Source organism: Kogia breviceps, chromosome 6 (genome assembly GCF_026419965.1).
Source record: "Kogia breviceps isolate mKogBre1 chromosome 6, mKogBre1 haplotype 1, whole genome shotgun sequence".
Taxonomy (NCBI): Eukaryota; Metazoa; Chordata; class Mammalia; order Artiodactyla; family Physeteridae; genus Kogia; species Kogia breviceps.
Window position 1 is genome coordinate 53,668,699 of NC_081315.1, and position 21,347 is coordinate 53,690,045.

The 21,347-nt window shown below is 40.4% G+C and overlaps 1 protein-coding gene across 6 annotated transcripts in view; it reads left to right on the forward strand.

The window, feature by feature from the left end:
- SLC4A4 (solute carrier family 4 member 4) overlaps positions 1-21,347 on the forward strand; it is a 354,105-nt gene that overhangs the window by 66,400 nt on the left and 266,358 nt on the right. For all 6 annotated transcript variants that reach the window (XM_067035812.1, XM_059067191.2, XM_059067198.2 and 3 more), the window contains exon 3: positions 6,138-6,317. In XM_067035812.1, coding sequence (XP_066891913.1) covers positions 6,138-6,317 — 180 coding nt within the window. The remainder of the gene's footprint in view (positions 1-6,137; positions 6,318-21,347) is intronic.

The window sequence follows — 21,347 nt, forward strand, 5'->3', positions numbered from 1 at the left end:
ACCAGGGAAGCCCAATTATTTCTTAATAGAACTGGTTATGGACACTCTTATGGGTTTGTGAGTAATACACTAGCAAGTTATTTATTAGAGTATTTAGGATTAGACATACTGATCTATTTCTTATTATATAAAGTGCCAAACACACAACGTCTGTGGCATCTGGACTTGATACTGTGATTCTGTTTAAGGTTTCTTATGCAGGTACTTCTAAAAAACCTTCACGATTCATTTTGGTCCAAGAAGTAAAGTCTTCACAACATCTTTTTAATAATCTATCACTCATCCAGGGTCTTTGCCTCCTCTTCCAACAGTGTTCTTTTCATAATTAAAAAGAAATAATACATATCTCTTAAATTTGCCTCCCTACCCTATATCCCCTTTGGCAATAGCTACGACATGTTTTAGGCGTCTTGGCATAAGACCAGGTTACTTTATTTTTAAAAATTATTATTATTTTTTTCTTCTTTCTTCTCTTTTTTTTTAACATCTTTATTGGAGTATAATTGCTTTACAATGGTGTGTTAGTTTCTGCTGTATAACAAAGTGAATCAGTTATACATGTACATATGTCCCCATATCTCCTCCCTCTTGCATGTCCCTCCCACCCACCCTCCTTATCCCACCCCACTAGGTGGTCACAAAGCACCGAGCTGATCTCCCTGTGCCATGCGGCTGCTTCCCACTAGCTATCTATTTTCCATTTGGTAGTGTATGTATGTCCATGCCATTCTCTCACTTTGTCACAGCTCACCCTTCCCCCTCCCCATGTCCTCAAGTCTGTTCTCTAGTAGGTCTTTATTTCATGACCTTTTTTTTTTTTTTTAAGATTCCATATGTATGGGTTAGCATACAGTATTTGTTTTTCTCTTTTACTTCACTCTGTATGACAGATCCTAGGTCCATCCACCTCACTACAAATAACTCAATTTCGTTTCTTTTTATAAGACCAGGTTACTTTAGGTAAGCCAAAGAAGAAGGTATTTAATTTATATTTGGGGAATATTGCTGATTAGTTCTGAAAGAATGATGTAAAGTGCCAAGTGTCGTGGAATCTTTGCTTCGAACTGGAGAGAACAGAAATTCCATTGATTATAGAAAGAGCAACAATGTGGATAAAAATCAAATTGGGAACATCCCTCAGTATTAGAGAAGTTCTGTAGGAGGCTGGGGGTGGCTGTGAGGGAAGGTAGATTTCTGGGCAGAGATTTAGGCCTATAGATTTAGCTGTAGCTAAAGGATCACCAGAGGACAAGTAGAATCTCTGCCTAGATATCTACCTTCCCTCACAGCCACCCCCAGCCATCCCCAGCTTCTACCCCCAGTACTGACATCTCAGGTATTAAAACATATTTACATACTGCTTTATTCCAAAAAGGTTTAATATGAAGGGAAAATAACGGGTAAAAAGTTGGAATAGCAAGGTTCATGTTTAAAATTCAAATCACGAAACTCTGTCTACCTACTACCGGTTGGCCCGAGATTTGTCTCTTCTATTTCTAGCAGTAAACATGAGGAAGGAAACACAGTCAGTTATAAGGTAGTGTAAATATAGTGTACATTACAAAAAAAAAAAAAAAAAAACAACGCTAAGAACAAACAAAGCACCACCAAAGCAGCAATGAAGCACTCACTATTCTTGATGTTGAGACTTGAGAGATATTTCTCCTGTGGGATTTTATGGGTTAGCTGGTGACAATATCCTTGACTTCCCTGAACCTTGGTTTCTTTGCCTGTACAATGGGGATAATGACAGTATTTAATTCATGCAGTTGTGAGGATTGCATGAGGTAATAGAAGTAGGAGACCTAGCCAGAACCTGGCATATTTGTAAGAATTCCATAAATGGCTGCTATCATCTGTATGTATATAAACACAGCACCATGTTTCCTAAAGGAGCTAATGATCTATCCTGCCTAGAGAGGCATATGTTGTTAACCACTCAGTCCACCGCAGAAATTATAGTTTGGCTCATTTGATGGATTTAATTCTACAAAGTCCTAAATCATCCTTGGTAGGGAAGTGGGTATCTGTGAAAGCCTCTTTAACATGAATGGCTACAGAGTTACTAGTCGTAAAAGTTCTCTGGTGGCCTGAAATCATGATAGCAGCTCTCAGTGCTGTTAGTTTAGAAATATTTTAGGAATTGGGAGAAGTGGACATGATAGCATGGCAGGACTTCTGCTTTCACCTGAGGTGGAGCATGTGAGAATGGAGGAAACAGGGGTCACCTAGTGATGATTTCTGTCTGTCAGAGATAACCAGGCAAGCCATGTTTTCTTCCCAGTAGTACTGGCTGTGGATGGATTGTGAGATATTCCCAAGACATTTAGAGTTTGTTAGGAACTTGCACCATCTGTCAGAGAAAGGCATGCGGGGTATTTATTTGAACACATGTTACTGAGGCCACTGCCAAATCAAGGACTGAATGCCCTTTGACTCACACCTAAGTGAACACTGTCAAATGTAGCCTTCAGTAGTTTTACTTTACAAAATTTTAAGTAGCAAGAATTGTAACCTTTATTTTAATAACATTTAAAACAATCACTTTCCTTTTGAATTCTACCTATTAAAAATTTTTTTTTTTGCTCCTTTTTACATTATCTTTGGAAGAAGTTTTTACTGACATTTCTAGCAGAGAATTTTTTTTCTTTTGCGTCTAAAATTCACTCATAAGTTAAGCAGGTAACTGTCCCTGATTCTCTGAGCATCTTACTGTTTTGTAGACTCTTGCTGAATTAGAAATCTTGTCTATCAAGTTTCTCCTTTGCATTTTACATGTAAAATAATACTACACCTTCCACCGCTTGGTGTCATTTTGGGAGTTGTAATTTTAAAAATAGCCATCAATCTTCATGGCCTATCTCTGAGACAGGTAAATATATTCTAATGAAAATAAATATTGAGATCACCTATGATATTCTTATCAACAATAGCATTTTTAAAAAAATCACTAATGCTGCTTCTATTGACCCTAAAGACAGGTATTTTGTGGAGGTGGTAAGAATGCTTTCATTCCAGTTTATTTTATTTCTGGTATTTTTGGTACTTAGCACATACAGCTTATGAACGATTTGGTCATCATTTTGAGAAAGCATGCCTTTCCCCCAGTCACCAAAGTGAGGCTGCCTTCCTCTCTTCTGGTGGGCAAAGAAGCTGAAATGAAAAGAGGTTGAGAAGTAATTGATGAAACACAAACACTGTTTCTGAGGTCCTAAAGGCTTTTTTAACCTCAGGACCTTGTTACTTTTCCTTTATCTGAACAAAGAGAGAAAAGGAAGATTTAGTTACCGGTAATGTACGAGAGGAAAAGAAAGATGCTTTGCATTTGGAATTGCTCAGCTCAGTGCCCTGGTTTCCTTTGGCAGCTCTTGGAAGGCGAGAGCTTCCTCACTCAAGGCGTATTCTGTTTTACTGCGCTGTAAGGATCCCCCCCCAAATTCATAGCCATGTGGATACCAGAGAATTGTAGCTTCCCAGAGGCCATCACTGAGAGTATTAAAAAATGCCTAAGAGTGGTAGTAAGGGAAGGGAGTGGGAACAGTGAGTGACTGCAGATGAGCATGAGGGATCTTTTTGGATTGGTCGACAGGGTCTGAAATTGGATTATGGTGATGCTTGCCCAACGCTGTAAATATACTAAAAATCATTGAATGTGTACCCTTAAAATGAGTGAATTTTATGGTATGTGAAGAATTATACCTTAATAAAGCTGATCAAAATGTCTGAAATAGGTGCTGTCTTAAAAGGAACCATATTCACGGTTGGTACCTGGGCTTCATGGTGCAGCATCGTGTCTGAAACTTCCCCACCTGTGGGAAAGTAGGCGGGGTTGGGGGAGAATCCGAGGGAGGAGCGGGAGGAGATGGGGATAAGCTGAATCTTATTCCTAAGGCAGGGAGGAAGCCTGTGATCATGATGCGAATGCAGTGGCACCATTTTTATGGTGATGACAACTCCAGTTAGGTCCCTGAAGGTAAGGTACCTTTCTCTCCTGGGCTTTGAAAGCTCACCTTCTGCATCATCCCAACTCTTTGGTTGGGTTGACAACAACACTTTATAGCCAGAAATCTTGCTTTAAAATCTTATCAGCCCACGTAAACTCTCTTTTAAATGATTTATCAAATATACTATGCAGATTTGTGTAAATATATGTAAAAAATCTTTCTATGTAACATCAATTTGACTCATGTAGCTTAACCACTTTTTTTGGCTTGGTTACCATTTTTTAATAAGAAAATATGTTTTTGAACATCTTTATTGGAGTATAAATGCTTTACAATGGTGTGTTAGTTTCTGCTGTATCACAAAATAAGAAAATGTTTAATGTGACAGGTTAAAAAATTTTTTTTCAACCTCTTAGTTTTTTTCATGATGTTTTCCTATTTCTTGAATGAAGGCAATCAAGCTTTCAGAGTTTGATTTACTGAAGAAATTGGTTGGCTTTGCTTACAATTGTGTGACTTGAGATAAAGCTGCAGGACTCCCTCAGTAACTGGAGGGCAGGAAACAATTGACACTGTTTCTTAATTCACATTGTTTCTGAGACATTTCCTACTTCTTAGTATAATATAGCTTTCCCATGAGAACAATTTGCTTGTAAATGGTTAGACATGATAAATTTCTCATTGGCACACATTCTGTGAGGAGAATTTCACTGCGCATTTTAGTAGTTGAGTTGGCATGTGTGTCTGTATGTTTGTGTGCATGTCTGTGTGTGTGCTGGGGGCTGGTGCTTCATGTTTTATGTAGATGCCTCCAACTTCATTCCAAGTATGAGATATTTTCTTTTGAATGCTTTCCCATTAACCTAGGGTTCTGCATTCCTTGGTTGGAACCTCTTTCTTGATATAATTGTTTTAATCCTTCCAGTTTAAGGGAACAACCCTGTGAATTATGGTGTTTTTAGATATGCCTGATGAGTTACCGTGGAAAGGAATTCACAGCATTTACATCAGACATTTGCATGTATGTGTATTGCATGTGGGTGTGTGATATTGTGTGCAGCACTGTAAAGTGGTCATCAAGGAATAATGCCAGAATGCAAAAGGAAATCCGTAGATTATCTCATCTTTTTTGCAACTCCTATTTGCAATTCAAAAAAAAAGAGGGAAGTTTTCACATTACTTCCGAAATGGAGGTTCCCGCATTCAGAAGTTAGACTGTATATAAAGTGAAAGTAAAAGTTTTCCAATTAAAAAAAAATGTAGAACTTTGAGTTCCTTTTTTTTTTTCTGTCTTAATCAGATTTTGTAAAAATAATACCACTTGTCAGTTTTGCAGCTCCTTCCATCTAGAGAACTAAAAGCATTTCACAATCTTTTTTCCTCATGCCCTTCTCTTCAAGGCAATCTTTACTGGGCTGGGTTTATTTTTATCACTGCAACAACCAGTTTTTAGAAACTTTTGCAAACGAAAAAAGAAAAATGAGAATGGCACTGTAGCTGACATTCATTTTAGCTGTTTCCTAGTGTGAACATTTGAGTATTTCTAAAATTTTCTCTCCAAGTATGTCTTATTTTTTCTTAGTTTGTCCCAGTTCTAAGTCTCTATTCTGCTGATTGGGTTAAAAAGAAGTTTTAGTGTAAAACCTTATACCCTGCAGAATGACCTCTTGACCTTTGAGTTAGATCTCCCCCCTACCCCCCTCCCCCTACAGTTCCAAGAGCTCCTTTTTCATCACTCTGTTCAGTATAGTCACAGATTCCAGGAAGGTTAGCACTGGAAGGGCCTCTAGGGATTACCCAATTTAAGCCTCTCACTATATAAATGATGAGATTGAGGCCTGGAATGGCTAAGGGACAGGCTCAAGGTCAAATAGCTCATTGATGGCAGAGGTATGACCAGAATCCAGGATTCCTGATTCCTGGTTCAGTATTCTTTACCTTTCCTAAACAAAGAGTCTCTCTGGATAGAATTAGAGTGCGCCCTCACTGAATCCTAGTGCCATCCAGCAGGTTGAGTTACAGTCTAGCACAATGAAAATTGGGAGGAGATTTTATTTTTCCAGTTTATTCGTCAAATATGGAATGGTAGTGTTGAATTCATAGACATTTTTTTCTGACGTGTGGGTCTTGTGCAATTTCTGTGCAGCAGAGACTGTGATTTGAAATGACTGGTGATTTGTGTACCTTCCTCAGGCCACCACACCATCTACATCGGGGTCCATGTGCCAAAGAGCTACAGGAGAAGGAGACGTCACAAGAGAAAGGCAGGGCACAGAGAAAAGAAGGAAAAGGAGCGAATCTCTGAGAACTACTCTGACAAGTCCGATGTGGAGAACGCGGATGAGTCCAGTAGCAGCATCCTAAAGCCTCTCAGTGAGTACTTCCTGGGTGTGGGTGCCTCTCTCTGCTTCACTCCCGCAGCCTGGGGAAAGACACGTGTCAAGATCTTGTGGCTAACAGGGAGGGACGCAGCGATACTGGAGTGGTCGCCTCTAAAGCGTAATGTGTCTGGAGAGGCTTTTCTTGTCCCAGCAGGTTGGTCTAGGAGGAGATCTGGTAAAATTCTGAGCTGGTCAGAAAAGATGTGACAGAGTTTAGGCGTGGTTGTGTGTTCTGACTAGTGAAGGAGGACAGCATGTCATAGATGGTATTTAACTGCAGTTATCAACAGTGACTGGGAGATTCTTCAAGAAATTTTTGGATTGTTCCTGGTTAGAAATAGGTTCTATTAAGATAGTAGGTCAAGATGAGAAATTTTGTATATAAATATATACACATGACATTTATAGGAATATAGGTGACATTTAGCCAGGTTGATTTAAAAAGGAATAGTGGGAAAGCATCCTGAAAATCAGAGAAGGATGTAGAGTGACACAGCTCTTGAAAGGTTGAACCTATTAGATATCATACTTTGGAGAGAGGTGTTATTAGGAACAGAATAGCAGGAGGTCAAAGCACATCCTTGGATTCAAGCGCTAGGGTGGATGTGTGTTTAGGTGTATGTGTCTCTTGCTTTGGTTTCTTTTGATATGGAGAACGTTTGGCTATCTGGGCAGCCTTGTGGCTGAAGGGAGCATGAATATATGCTGTAGAAGGGAGAAGCAGTAGAAACATATGCCAATTTGGGAAGATTCCCCAACAGGAGTTACATAGTGACAGCTTTTCATGTTGGCAGAGCTCAGCACAGTTCTTCCTCTCTTTGCTACAGTTGCAGAAGAAGTCTGGAACCTGCAATAAAACGCTGTATTATGGGTGGTGGAGATAAAGATCCAGGTCAGTCTTTGCAGGTGTTGAGAGGCCAATTAGAATTAACAGCTCAGGTGTGTTGAAAAGTGAATTTACAGAGTTAAATTAAAGACGGTGTGAAGTGTAGTGATGTGAATCTGTGGATTTTTTTTATGGTCTCTCTCCTGGAGCTGAACAGGTGGCTTAGCAGCTAGAGAGGTACTTATGCTGAGAGGGGCCATCAGGTGGACCACCAAATTGAAGAGGAAAATTTTGAGGACAGTTTGGAGATGTTCCACTAAATTAAAATTTTAAAGTGTTGGAATAAATGTAAGACTTAGATGGGACCAGAGGGCAGGAGGCAAGAGTTATGTGCTTTTCACTGGAATGTTGGGGGAGAGCCTATCTGAAAGGAACTGTTCATATGTTGACTAAAGAAATGGGGTCTGTTTCAAGCAAACTCCTTGAAATGCAGACAAAAAAGTTCACAGTTAATAGTCCGGAGGAACAAAAGATAACATCCCTTTCCAAATAAATTACTACTGTTTATCTCCATTTGCTATCTGTTTTGGCAAGGCCTAAGCCAGAATCAGAGGTGCGTCTCCACTGTGTGTGTGTGTGTGATCTGTCTCTCTGTCTCCCTCTCTCTCTCTCATAATCTCTCATTCTGCAATTTAAGAACAAGAGTGCATCATCACTATAAATACTAAAAAGGAAAGAGATGCTCACCTACACAAATGGGCCAGGGGATTTTGAGATGATAATTATGTAATAGCTTTTTAGGAAGGGCAATGGAAACAACGCCAGTAGGTAATAGTGAATGAACAGGTCAGAAAGGTACTGAGACTGAACCTGTGTCTCCCACAGGGGTCCTGTGGCTTTCTGTGGCATTTGGGGACCAGTTTGAGTACAACATGTAAAATAAGAAAGGCAGTTCATTCTCTTTACCCTCAGAGGTCTCCTCCCTGGGGAGTACTGGATTGGGTTGTATACTTGGTTTCTGAAGCGATCCTATGGAGACATCATTGTTAAAGACAATGATAATAAAGAAATGATTTATAAATTTGTGTTTTATAGTTAGTTACTTTCTGCTAGTCATGAAGTTATGCTGTCATATGCCTATGACATACTTGACATGAGGCATCCAATTTGACATGAAGATCCTCTTAGAAATTACTGTATTTTCTCCACTGCTTATCGTGGAGACTAATGAGATTGGTCGATGGTTTATCTGGTGCAATTCTACTTAAGATTGTTGCCCTCAGATATGGAAAGACATTTAAGCCTGTGATTTGGGGGAAGCTACAGGGCTCTGACACCAACATGAAGATAAAATTCTTATGGGAAAACTCACTGAAATATCTGCCATTACTGTCTGTCAGGAACAGCCCCACCCAGTTTATGTTGTTCTTGGATCTAGGGTTTTTGAGTTACTTATGTTTACAGACTTATCAGGTCCTCTGGACTAGATTCTTGCAAGGGCCTGGCATTGTAGCAGGTGATGCTTGTTACTTCTGAAGAAGCCCCACGTGGAAATAGAGTAACTTGATGAGAATCATCTCTGATTTTTTCCCTTGCTGTCACCTCCATATGCAATCCATCAATGACTTCTGTTGGTTCTACTTCTAAAATATGTCTGAATCTGTCTACTCTTTTCTGATTTGGCTGCCACATTGTGGTCCAGGGAATCCTCAGTTCTTGCTTAAGGCAACTGCAGCAGACTCCGCCTTTCAAGTCTCTTCCCACACAGTGGCAGCAGTGATCATAATGAAGTTTAAATTGGGTCATGACATGCAATCCATAGAATGAAATCTCGGTTGGGCGTTAGGGCCCACCGTGTCTCACCAGAGTCCTTTGTGTTATTTGCTCCTTGTTCACTTTAATTCAGCCACAGTGATTTTTTTCAGTGGTGCCCCAACCTTTTTTGCCTTAGGACCTTTGCTCATGCAATCCCATCTTTCTGGAATGGTCACTCATTCTGGTCCTGGTTAGCTTTTCTCTCCCTTTATGTTCCAGCTTTAAAGTTTTGTCTCGGGCTTCCCTGGTGGCACAGTGGTTGAGAGTCCGCCTGCCGACGCAGGGGGCACGGGTTCGTGCCCAGGTCCGGGAAGATCCCACATGCCGCGGAGCGGCTGGGCCCGTGAGCCATGGCCGCTGAGCCTGCGCGTCCGGAGCCTGTGCTCCACAACGGGAGAGGCCACAGCAATGAGAGGCCCGCGTACCGAAAAAAAAAAAAGTTTGGTCTCTTCAGAGAGGCCTTTCCCTACGGCTCTCTCTGACGTAGGCTCTCCAGTGTTAGTCCCCCCCAGTTCTTATCTCCTTCCTTCATAATACGTGTTTCACTTTGTTAGCCTACAGTTTTGTCTTGTGCTGATGGTACATCATAAGCTCCCTGAGAGGAAGGTTCAGGTTTGTTTTGTTCACCTATGTTATCTCTGGCACCTACTACAGCGTCTGGTACATAGTATATATGTGCCTAATAAATGTTTATTGAAGAGCAGTTGATTACTACAGTGGAAGACTTTGCTTCTGTTGGTCTGTTTCCCACATTATAGGTGAAGATCCAGTTGATTTTCTTGTTTTGAATCCTCACACATGATCTTTTATATTTCCCTGCTCTGCCTTTTTCTCTTGCCATTTCAATCTGGTCCTAACTTTTAATTATGCGACTTTGGGAAGTGCCTCATTATTTAAACTATTGCTAAAGTGGTACTTTGGCCTGGGTACACAACTCCTGAGTGTGTTGAGTTGCTCGTCACCCACAGGTGATGGAGGGAATTGATCCACAGAACACATGGATTCATCCCGTGCATTTAAAAATGCTTACTCTTCCGGACAAGAACTCTGGCAGCTCAGCTTCAGAAGCCATATTAAGGAGGCACAGAATGAATAGTAAACGACATTTATAACAAGACGTAAGCCAAATATCCTCCAGTATTTAGCACATCAGGAAGATGACATAATGAACGGGTTCATTTAACTTATAACACAGATGCTTTTTTCTCTTCTCTGTGGCTCTGGTCTCAAGACGAGGCTTCTAAAGAGTGGATACACGTTTTGAATCTCATGCATCTGGAGCTTTGAGGAGGAGGCGAGCCACCTTCGTTTCCCCTCCGAGCTCAGCGGCAGATCTGAGTCTCTTCACACGTCTGCTCTTCTCAGTGTGGTGTCCGAGCTGGCGTCTCAGCTTGGGACACAGAGAAGAAAGCACATGTGAGAAGTGTGGTACACGAGCAATGGGGAGAGAGGCTGGGGGAGACAAGTGAAATGGAAGAGCAGGCAGGAGGAGAGACAAGGGAACGAGGAGGTGGTGTGTGGAGTAGGTGGTGGAGAGAAAAGCTAGATTGTGCTCTTCCTTAAAAATAATCCTTTCGCCTCCCCCACCATGCACTTTTTTTCCCCCTAAGTTAGCAGCTGCCATCCTCTGAGGGTTGCCCATTCTGGGTGGGAAGGTGGTCCTGGATGAGCTATGCTCTGCAAACATAGTGCAGCGTCCTTCCATCGATGGTTCTGACCTCTGCACTTTGCGTTTTGTTAGTGCCCTGGGGTGCTTATGGGGGAAATCACAGGCTGCTCTGTGACTGCAGAGACTCTGAAGATGGGTAGAATGTTGGGAAACAGAGCTACAAGCAGAACATCCTGTTCAGCATAGTGGTCTGATGTGTAGTATATCTCTTGACAAGCTCGCACATGCATCGGTGCTGGGCGGTGCTAACTGCCTCGCACACATATGTCTTGCCCGTGGTGGAATCTGGTCGCTGGGTATGCACACACAGACACTCATTCAGTCTTGTGGTATTCTTTCTTAGCTCTTTGGATGTGTACCAGAACTGATGCATTTATGCTAGTGAACATTGTTCTGTGAGCCTGGAACAATGGATGCCCGTTGGTGATCCAGTTATAGTCAGGAAACTGAAGCAGAGAAATGGGCAGCTGCTTTTGTTTGGTGCTTCCGGGGAAATGAACAGAGTACTTTTTCATAAGAGCCAAGATTATTTGGGATTTTGTCATTTGACTTCCCCTTTTCCCAGCGCACACCCCACTCTGCACCCTCCCCCCACCTGACCTCATTCTTCTGGGTGCATTCCTACTTTTTCTTGATTCTTAAATGTTTTTAGGCAAGACCCTTAATGCTGATATCACAAAGTAAGATTTTAAAAATTTTCTGTGTGCCATTTGTGTATCCCCCAAATGAAGCAGTATGTAGGAGAGAAGGGAGTCTTTGGAATGTACGTGAAAGGAGGTAGATTCTGTCCCTGTTAGGAAACAAAACACAAAAGAAATATACCATCTTTTTCATCCTCTTCTCTATCTTTCATCTTCTGTACGTAGGAGGAAGTACTTTATCTTTAGGTCTGAAACAAAGGCTTTTGGTATTAAAAAGTAATTGAAAACTTAAAGTTTGCCTTTTCAGAGGGGCCACGTGTGATGGAATTTTACTGGAAAGGTAGTGTATCGTATCAGTTAGGAGCACATATTCAAGCCACACAGAGTTCGAATCCCAGCTTATACCAGCAGCGTGGCCTTGGCAAGATACTTAAGCTCTCTGTGTGCCTGTTTCCTCTCCTGTAAAAAGGGAATAATGACAGAGGTTACTTCGTAGTGCTCTGAGTATTAAATGGGAAGTGTATCTGGTTAGCAATTATTATTTTGGGTTATTCTGAACATTTTCCTCAAGCTCATCGTTTCCCATCCATTGTACACGGGTAATGCCAAAGCTTCAGACTAAAACTTTGCAGAGATTAATCACTGCAGATTAATCACTGTTCTTTAAGCTCTTCTGGCCTTTTCTACTATAAAATCCCATTACTTCTTCCTTTGCTTTGGCTGTCAGCTTGGCTCCTGGCTCCCAAAGGCATCTTTGGGAGAGCTAAGTCTCTTAACTTGCCAGTGGTACAGCCTGGATGCTGGCTGGCAGGTGAAAGGACCAAGGAAATAAGACTTTCACGGGGCAGAGGTGATACCTATTGTGCTGTGCTTTTGTGTAACATAGGGCCACCAGCAAGTGACTCTGCTTACCAAGTGTGTCCTTGACTTCACTCAACAGTTGGATTTCCCACTTCTGGGCCCCAGCAAGCAAATGGGCTGTTCCTTCTTTCCTGAGAAGGATCTCTTTCTGGCTCTTTCTTTGTGTTTCTCACTGAAATTAATCTGGTTAAGAAGGGCAGTTGGGTGGGACGCCTCAGCAGCTCAAAGGCAGTGCTGTGCAGAGAGGAAAAATGTTTGGCATACTTGTGTTTTTGGTGGCACAAGGCTGGCTCAACAATGTTGTGTTTTGCGTGGTACAAATAATTGCTGTTTATTCCTCTGTGATGCCGACGAGTACAGGAGCACTGTGTCATAGCACTTCTGCCTTCTCTAACTGGTTAACTATATAAACCTCTTAGGGAAGCCTTGCATTTTGGAAATGCAGTTCTCTTGAAATCACCTTGAAGTGGCCTCCAAGTGGCAGCCCTTTACACTATGGAAGGGTGTCATTTCTCGCTGCCTCTGCCTATTCTATTACAATAGTTATTTCATTTTATCATGCCATGCGATGTTATGAATAGTGCGTTTACGTGTGTCATGGGAGAGTTGATGTTGCTGCTATTTATAGTGACTCATGAGTTCAAGAGGCCTCAGAGGGTTCCACTGTGCTCCAGGTGCTGGGGTACTCAGGGCTAAAAAGAGACTGTGACTTGGGGTGGAAAATGGGGGAAAACTAGAGCTGTATATGGAGTTTAAGATGTGAAGTATACTCTAGAGAAGCAAAGGGGGTGTAAATGATTATCTGTCACAGGTATTACTTCCTCAGCAGAAGGCAGGACACATCCTGTGGTTTGGGTTCAAGGATAAGATTGGAAGCTTGGGGGTGTGAGTGTATTTGTGAGTATGTGTGTGAGAATGTGTGTGATTGGAAGGCATTGAAAAAAATGAAAGGTACTGGTAGGGATCTTCTTGAAATGGTATTCTGTTCAGGAAATTTCTCATATCAGAGAAAAAAAAGGATTCTTAAAGGACTATATGGGTTCTTAATACCAGGGATTTAGATTCAGGGCTTTATGGGTTTGAACTGTTATGCAGAAGTTGGGATGGGGGACCATGGGGGACCATGGGTGTACTCTATAAATAAATTCTCTGGAATTCTTCCATGACCACAATCTGGAAGCAGGAATGTTGGGTTCTTTTAATAGCTTTCCCATGGATGGGGAGTGTTACTTGACTTTTCATCACACTTCTATAGAGGTGTTGTGAGCACGGAGTCCCCATCATCCTCTTACCTGTATAATCAAAATCTGTTATCCTTGATTCTTCCGTAATCTTTTTCCCCTATAATCAGCCACTCACTGAGTCCTATTGGTTTTTCCTTCTAAGTATCTTTTGTGTCTGCCCTTTCCTTTGAATTCCTAAGGCATTATCTTCTTATTTGGATTTTCTGCCTTTAGGGTCTAACTTGAAATAGAAGGGAGTTATTTCATTTTTTTTTAATTAAAAATTTTTTTTATTGGGGTATAGCTGTTTTACAATGTTGTATTAGTTTCTACTGTACAGTGAAGTGGAGTTCCCTGTGCTATACAGCAGGTTCTTCTTAGTTATCTATTGTATACATATTAGAGTATATATGTCAATCCCAATCTCCCAATTCATGCCCCCCTCACTGCCCCGCTTTCCCCCCTGGGTGTCCATACGTTTGTTCTCTACATCTGTGTCTCTGTTTCTGCCTTGCAAACCGGTTCATCTGTACCATTTTTCTAGATTCCACATATATGTGTTAATTTATGATATTGTTTTTCTTTCTGACTTACTTCACTCTGTGTGACAGTCTCTAGGTCCATCCACGTCTCTACAAATGACCCAATTTCATTCATTTTTATGGCTGAGTAAAATTCCATTGTATATATGTACCGCATCTTCTTTATCCATTTGTCTGTTGATGGACATTTAGGTTGCTTCCATGACCTGGCTATTGTAAACAGTGCTGCAATGAACATTGGGGTGCTTTGTCTTTTTGAATTATGTTTTTTCTCAGGGTATATGCCCAGTAGTGGGATTACTGGGTCATATGGTAATTCTATTTTTAGTTGTTTAAGGAACCTCCATACTGTTAAAAATGCACTGTTTTTTTTGGGGGGGTCACATGGAATGTGGGATCTTAGTTCCCCGACCAGGGATTGAGCCCATGCCCCCTGCAGTGGAAGCACAGAGTCGCAACCCCTGGACTGCCAGGGAATTCCCTAGAAGGGAGTTATTTCTGACAAGGCTTCCAGGTATCTAAAATGTCCCTTCCATCTAGTCTCTCTTTAATTAAACAAACAATAGTGGTAATAAAAAAAAACCTTCTAATGCTCCTCATTACTGAAAGCAGGTTCCTCACTTGGGGTCCATAGACATTTAAAAAGAAATTGAGAATGTAATGGGTTTCCTCTACTTTTTTCAATAGTTTAAGTAGTTTAATGAAAATTATAGGTTTACTCTGTTTCAGCAAGGCCTTAAAGAGAGCATTTACACCAACTCATAATGACTTTCCCAGTTTTTGAACTCCTGTGGCAAGTATTTTATGTTGTTTTACAAGTACATTACATATTCTGGTACTTAGGCCTGTGATGCTTCAGGTGTTGACTTAACCTCTGATTCAGCTGTGTGTCGTCTCTCCAGCCATATCATTAGAGCCTCACGGACAGGAGCAATATTTCATACTTATTTTGAGTCATGTTCTGAAATAGCATATTCTTTGAGTGGGTGCGCAAATAAAATGTCTAGAAATTACCAGTTAGTTTAAAATATTCTGCTGTGTCTGAGAAATAAAAACTGAAGAGGAAAGGTTATGTCATTATTTAGTATTAACAACGACCTTAGTTTAAAAAAATGCTATCCCCCCCACCTAAATCTTATTGAAATGTGATTAAAATAGAAATCACCAGAGTTGTGCAAGAGGGTGACTTGAATAATGGTGACATGAAAAGAGAGAAAAGTAATTTTTCTCATGCTATATAGTTCTACAGCTTTGTTTTGCAATGATTAATTAGCATGTAAATAAAATAGAAATTGTTCATGTTTTTGAAACAGAAATAAAAGTGCTACCCTGCACGTACTTTTTCTCATGAGAAAGTATTAAAATGTGTGAAGATATGCACGTCAATGCAAGAATGCAAAATATTATTTTAGATGACATTTCACTAAAGAACCATATTAACATGTTGAATTGGAGTAAGCTTGCCTCTGCATGACCGTTTGCGGTTCATATTCCACTATGCTGAGTGAGGATAGTATATAAAAGAGGTTACTTATGATAGTGAGATTTGTTAATCACTTGATGTCACCAAGGCTGTTTGTGGAGTGTCTTACATAGAGAATTTTAACAATTGTTATGTATGTTTATTATGGATAAACAGAGTAGTCCATATTGCTGCAGAGATGAACTTAGGTGACCTTTGTACATCCTTCTCAGAATTATGATGTAATGTTTTTGAGACAAGAGCATCCCTGAAATTTTTTATTCTTCTGCTCTTTGCCAATTAAGCAGAATTCCATTTTTTTAAAAAGCAGGGTATACTCAATACCCTTAGAAACCACTTCTGGCAGCTGTTTTATTGTGATACATCAATTTGTATTAAAGTTATCCTTTGTCTGTTACCAAATTTTGCCACAAGGGCCACAGAGAAAGCAATTATATTTAATTGATTCTGCTTTATTTACGAGGCTTTGGGAAGGAATAACTTAGGTGTAATGGAAAAATGTGACTTCTGGATGCAAATTTCCAATAAACATGTGGACCATATAGCAAGTTTTGTTTGTTCAAAACTGAAGCTGTTTTCAGCAGAAAATAGGGTGATTTCTGTTACCAGGTCATGGGGATAGCAATTTCTTTAACTAGAAATTCACTGCAGATTTACCCAATATCCAGAATGCATGCATGAGCAACTCTAAAATCCTGTCAGTTCTTTGACTCTACTTTGTTACTTCTTGTGAAACTGCTGAATTCCCCAAACAGACAAAAACCAAGGAAACAAACAAGCAAAGAATTTCAAAAAGATTTTTGGATTAGTTTTTTATTGATGTCCACACCCAGAAACAGCTAATACTCTCCCTTGTTCCTCCAATTTTTAAATATAGATTTTGAGCAAAAGATACTGTAGTTAAGAAGGACTGGAGGTGGATAACTGGTATTCCACTGGCCACTCATTTAGATCAGATGTGTGTGGCTTGAGGAAACTTTTTCTGAGCTATTATCTGCATGCTTGAACCAAACTTGGAAAGTTTATTGATTTTTTTCCTCTATGAAATGGACTGGAAATACGTTTATGACACATTCTCTTTAAGCTCCTTTTATTCTATTATTTTATGATTCTTTCTGACATTTGTAAAAACATCTAAGTGGTAAATATAATGGGATAAATTTGAGGATCTGCTTTGCATATTTTATATACAGTAGAAGTGACAGAGATGCTTTCCTTGTCTGGCAGGTGGGGAGAATGTACTGCCTTTAAGAGTGGGTGTGGAGAACCTTATTTTAATAGAAGGCGTGGAGAACCTTATTTTATAAGAAAGCTCACACTAGGTTAGACGAAAAAGAGATCAATCAAGGGCAATGTATAAGAAGAAAAACCAACATGAAGTTTGTATTTATTTTAAATAACAATTGATTTTTTAAAATGTCATTGAGTTCTACATTTTGGCCAGTCATAGGGATAGAGGAAGAAAGCACATGAATGGCACTGAAGGTAAGAAGAGAGAGGCGACGACAAATTCTGAGAAGGAGAGAATGTGGAGGGACCCTTACTATCGAGAAAGACAGTGAGACCAAAGAACAGAAAAATCACTGGGTGGGTGGCAGAGGCTAGCATCTCACCCCTTAAAATAGAACCCCATTTCTTAGCAGGACCAGGTCTCTACATGCTCTCCTCAAACAAGTTTCAAGTGGCCTCTATCTGCCTTATCTTTAATTCCCCAGGGATAGTTTTTCAGGATTATGAAATGATGACAGTGATTCTCTAACTAGCTTCCTTTCATTCATCTGTTTACATCACTTCCTTTTATTGGTTGTAGAGTCATCTCTGAGATGTTCCTTCTATCAGGAACTTGGGTCTTATAGCTTACTAGTCCTTTTTTAAAAATTCCAGAACACTATGGTATAACCTTATTTAGTATTCTAAAAAAATCTTTTAAGGATTTGTTCAGCCACAAGACAAAGCTGGGGGAAAGTACTTTCTACAGAGGTTACCCTGAGTGTCCACATCAAATCCAAGACTGGCCCTTTAGCAATCTCCCTGATGACAGTGGAAATTCAGTGAGGCAAATGGGACTTTTTTGGAAGACAGCTGGATCTAGGGGAAATTTTTGTAAGCAATGAACCATTCTTTAATTGAAACCACTGGATGTGGTTAGTAGTTTATTTTAAAAACACCATATGTTAGTTCATTCCTATATACTGTGACAATCATAGTTTAATCAAAAGCTGCTTGTGACATTTCAGTTTAGTAGTGTTCATAAAAGAGTGGCTCGCTTCCTTGAAATCCTGATCTCTGTGCCAAATGCCAGCACATTCACGATTACAGTTTGGCTTTTAGGCAATTGTGCAACTTTTGGAGTATGTGGTAGGTTTTTATTTATTTTTGTCACTTTCACTAATTTGTCATAGTCTTAAATGAAAAAATGTTTTCTCAGCCTTTTGTTTGGTAAACAGTGACTTTTACTCCTTTCTCCACAGTTCCCCCTGAGAGGAAATAAGCTAATGTAACTGTTTTTTGACTCTCCTTTTTGGTCAGAAAGCCAAGCTAATGCATGATCTCATTGAGACATGATCTATTTGTATGAACCATAAGCTTGTAAGCTTGTCATCATCCTTCATGGTTCTGGGGCAGGCACCCCGTGAGCCACCACAGCAGGGTGAGAAAAGAGTTGCAGCCAGATCCCTGAGCCTTCAATGCAGTGCAGTGCAAGTCAATTCAATTTAATCCATTTCGATCCAAGCCAAGCAATATTTAGGGAGTACTTCTTCTTTTCTTCTTTTTTAGGCATAGACTTGGGCACTGGGCCTGCAGAGATGAATATTTCTTAAAGAAACCTGACAGTTAAGTGGAGAAAATGACACAAATCAGACAAATGGCAGAGACTATGGTAATTGCTATAGTAGAGCTGTACACAAGGTGGTATGAGGGCATCAAGGAAAATGCCTAGGTTTGGCAGGGGGAGTGGGAGAAGGCCTCACAGAGGAAGGAGCACTTGAGTTGAGCCTTGGAGCATCAGGAATGTCAGGAGGGTAGGAGAGAGGAGTGAGGAACTGGTTAGGTTTCACTGCTCCTTCACCCAGGAATGGACCAGCATGCAGGGTAAACAAGCTGAGGGGCTTCTACCAAAAGATCCCTTCCCCCTTTAGAAGGAAAGAATGTGGTCATTATATTTCTGTACTTAAACGAGCATGAAAGTCCATTTTAGGAGACTCTGCTTAGTAGACTGTCTAATATCCATTCTCTTCTTCTTCTTTATCCCCAGAACCCAGTTTTGTTCATGACAGCAGTGTGGCAACTGAAAACATTGATCTCCCAGGTTCTCTTGTGGGTGGGGTGGGGTGGGGGCATGTAACTTAGTCCTGACCAATGAGATGTAAGCTTAAGTGAACTGGGTGGTGCTTGGAGAAATGAATGTTTCCTAATGGAAAAGGATGGGTGGCTGACACATGTTTTAATGAATATTGGTGAATGAATATTTTAGTTCCATTATTTATTCCATAAACAGTAAAAAATGTGTTTTTACTTAGAGGAAGTAAGACCTGGAATCTCTTAACTTTGTCATTCTTGCTGGTGAGCCTGAGCAACCCCTCATATTTTCTAGGTTGGTCTGTTTATATGTCTGCCTGTCCTTTCACTCTCTTCTTACAAAGGAGAGCTGTGAGAAGTAATGAGAATAAATCTCATTATTTAAGGTGACTTGAATTTTGTTGATAAAATGTTGCTGATAATAATAACAATTAACATTTATTGGACACAAGATCTGGTCTGTGTCCAGTACCTAGAAATTTTAATCTTAGTTTTCCTCATCAAAGCCCTTTGAGGTTAATGTCCTCATTTTCAGGGTTAGGGACACAGAGGTGAGTGACTCACCTGACATTACATGGTTGGCAAGTGGCATTGCTGGGGCACTGGTGTTTGTTTCTCTGACTCCAGGCAAAGGTTCTTAACCATTGTACTAAGGTGACTAAGTAGAATGTGAGATCAGAGTTTTTCACAGCTTCTAGCTAGAGTGAATGAGATCTAAAAGTCATTGTACACATCCAAATTCAATTTGCATTGTCAATATCGATTCTTTATTATTCTTTCGCTACAGAGTCGTTAAGAACTTAAGCAAAATAGATGAAGTAGCCTTTCCTTTTCTCCCTTGAAATCTAAATGTTTAATCCAGAAATTTTGGCTTAGAATCAGAAGTCATATTGTGCATCTTTTTATTACTGATTTTCTATGTAGTTACATTTATTATTTAAGGAAGTACACAAAACAAACTATAAAGTAGCTAAAATTGACTGGATGCAGTGGGTAATATGACTAGATTTTGCAGTGGACACAGATAGTTTTCCTTTCTGGGTGAAATGTCAACCTGTTTATCTTATGTTAAAATCTCTTATCTGTCACTTTATCATTCATTTATTTGTTCTTTAAAAAATTTTTTTTAATTTTAAAGTTTTAAAATTTTGTCAGTTATCTTGGTTGCATGTTTTGAAAATATTTTGGTCTCAAGCAACTTTAGTATAAAATGTTACTCAGCTTCCCTGCTCTGGGAAGTCTTTAGCCCTCCAAGTTTTGTTCCTTCTGAACAAATGAAGTCATGGAAAAGTTATTCAGTACTGAGAACTCTAGGGAGAGTCTCTCAGTAAACCCCCCAGGATCACATCAGTATCAGGAAGGATGAGATGCCTCATTCATCCATCTACCCCTTCATCCAGAATGTTTATTGAAGGTCTGCTGTGTACTAAGTATGGTGCTAGATGCTGGAGATATGATGATGAACAAAATTAAAGACATTTTCTGCCCTTAGGGAGCTTGTAGTCTGTTGGGAGAGACACTTACTAATCAAATACCATATGAATAAATGTTAAATTGCACCTATGGTAAGTGCTGTGGTGGAGTGTGGCCCACGGTGATAATAGTGGGATCTCAATAGTGAGTTGAGATCCAAAGGATGAGAAAGAAAAAAAATTGGTGAAGTTTGAAGAGAAGAACACTGCAGGTAAAAAGGAGAGCACAAAATCAGGCTCTGTGCTAGGAGGAAGCACAGTGAGCATAAGCACTATTGTTTAAGACATGCCATCCAACTCTATAAAGAAAGTAGAGGGCTTCCCTGGTGGCGCAGTGGTTGAGAGTCTGCCTGCCGATGCAGGGGTCACGGGTTTGTGCACCGGTCCGGGAAGATCCCACATGCTGCAGAGCGGCTGGGCCCGTGAGCCATGGCCGCTGAGCCTGCGCGTCCGGAGCCTGTGCTCTGCAAAGGGAGAGGCCACGGCAGTGAGAGGCCTGTGTACCGCAAAAAAAAAAAAAAAAAAAAGTAGATTAGTGGTTGCCAGGGGCTGGGAGTGCTAATAAGCATGACATTTCTTTTTGGGGTGATCAAAATCAGTTCTAAAATTGATTGTGGTGATAGTTGTACAACTCTGTGAATGTGCTAAAAAAAACCCCATCAAATTGAATACTTTAAATGGGTGAATTGTATGCTATATGAGTTATATTTTATTTTATTTATTATTATTTTAAAAATAAATTTATTTTATTTATTTTTGTCTGCATTGGGTTTTCGTTGCTGCGCATGGGCTTTCTCTAGTTGTGGCGAGCGGGGGCCACTCTTCGTTGCGGTGCGTGGGCTTCTCATTGCAGTGGCTTCTCCTGTTGCAGAGCACCGGCTCTAGGCGTGTGGGCTTCAGTAGTTGCAGCACATGAGCTCAGTAGTTGTGGCTTACGGGCTTAGTTGCTCCGCAGCTTGTGGGATCTTCCTGGACCAGGGCTGGAACCCGTGTCCCCTGCATTGGCAGGCAGATTCTCAACCACTGCGCCACCAGGGAAGCCCTATGAGTTATATTTTAACAAAACCTTTTTTCAAAAAAGCAGAGATCATTAAAGCAAGAATTAAAAAAAAAAAAAAAAAAAAGACATGCCATCAACACTGCCTGAGCATGGGAATGCCTCACTGAGAAAGCTTCCATCTAGAAAATAA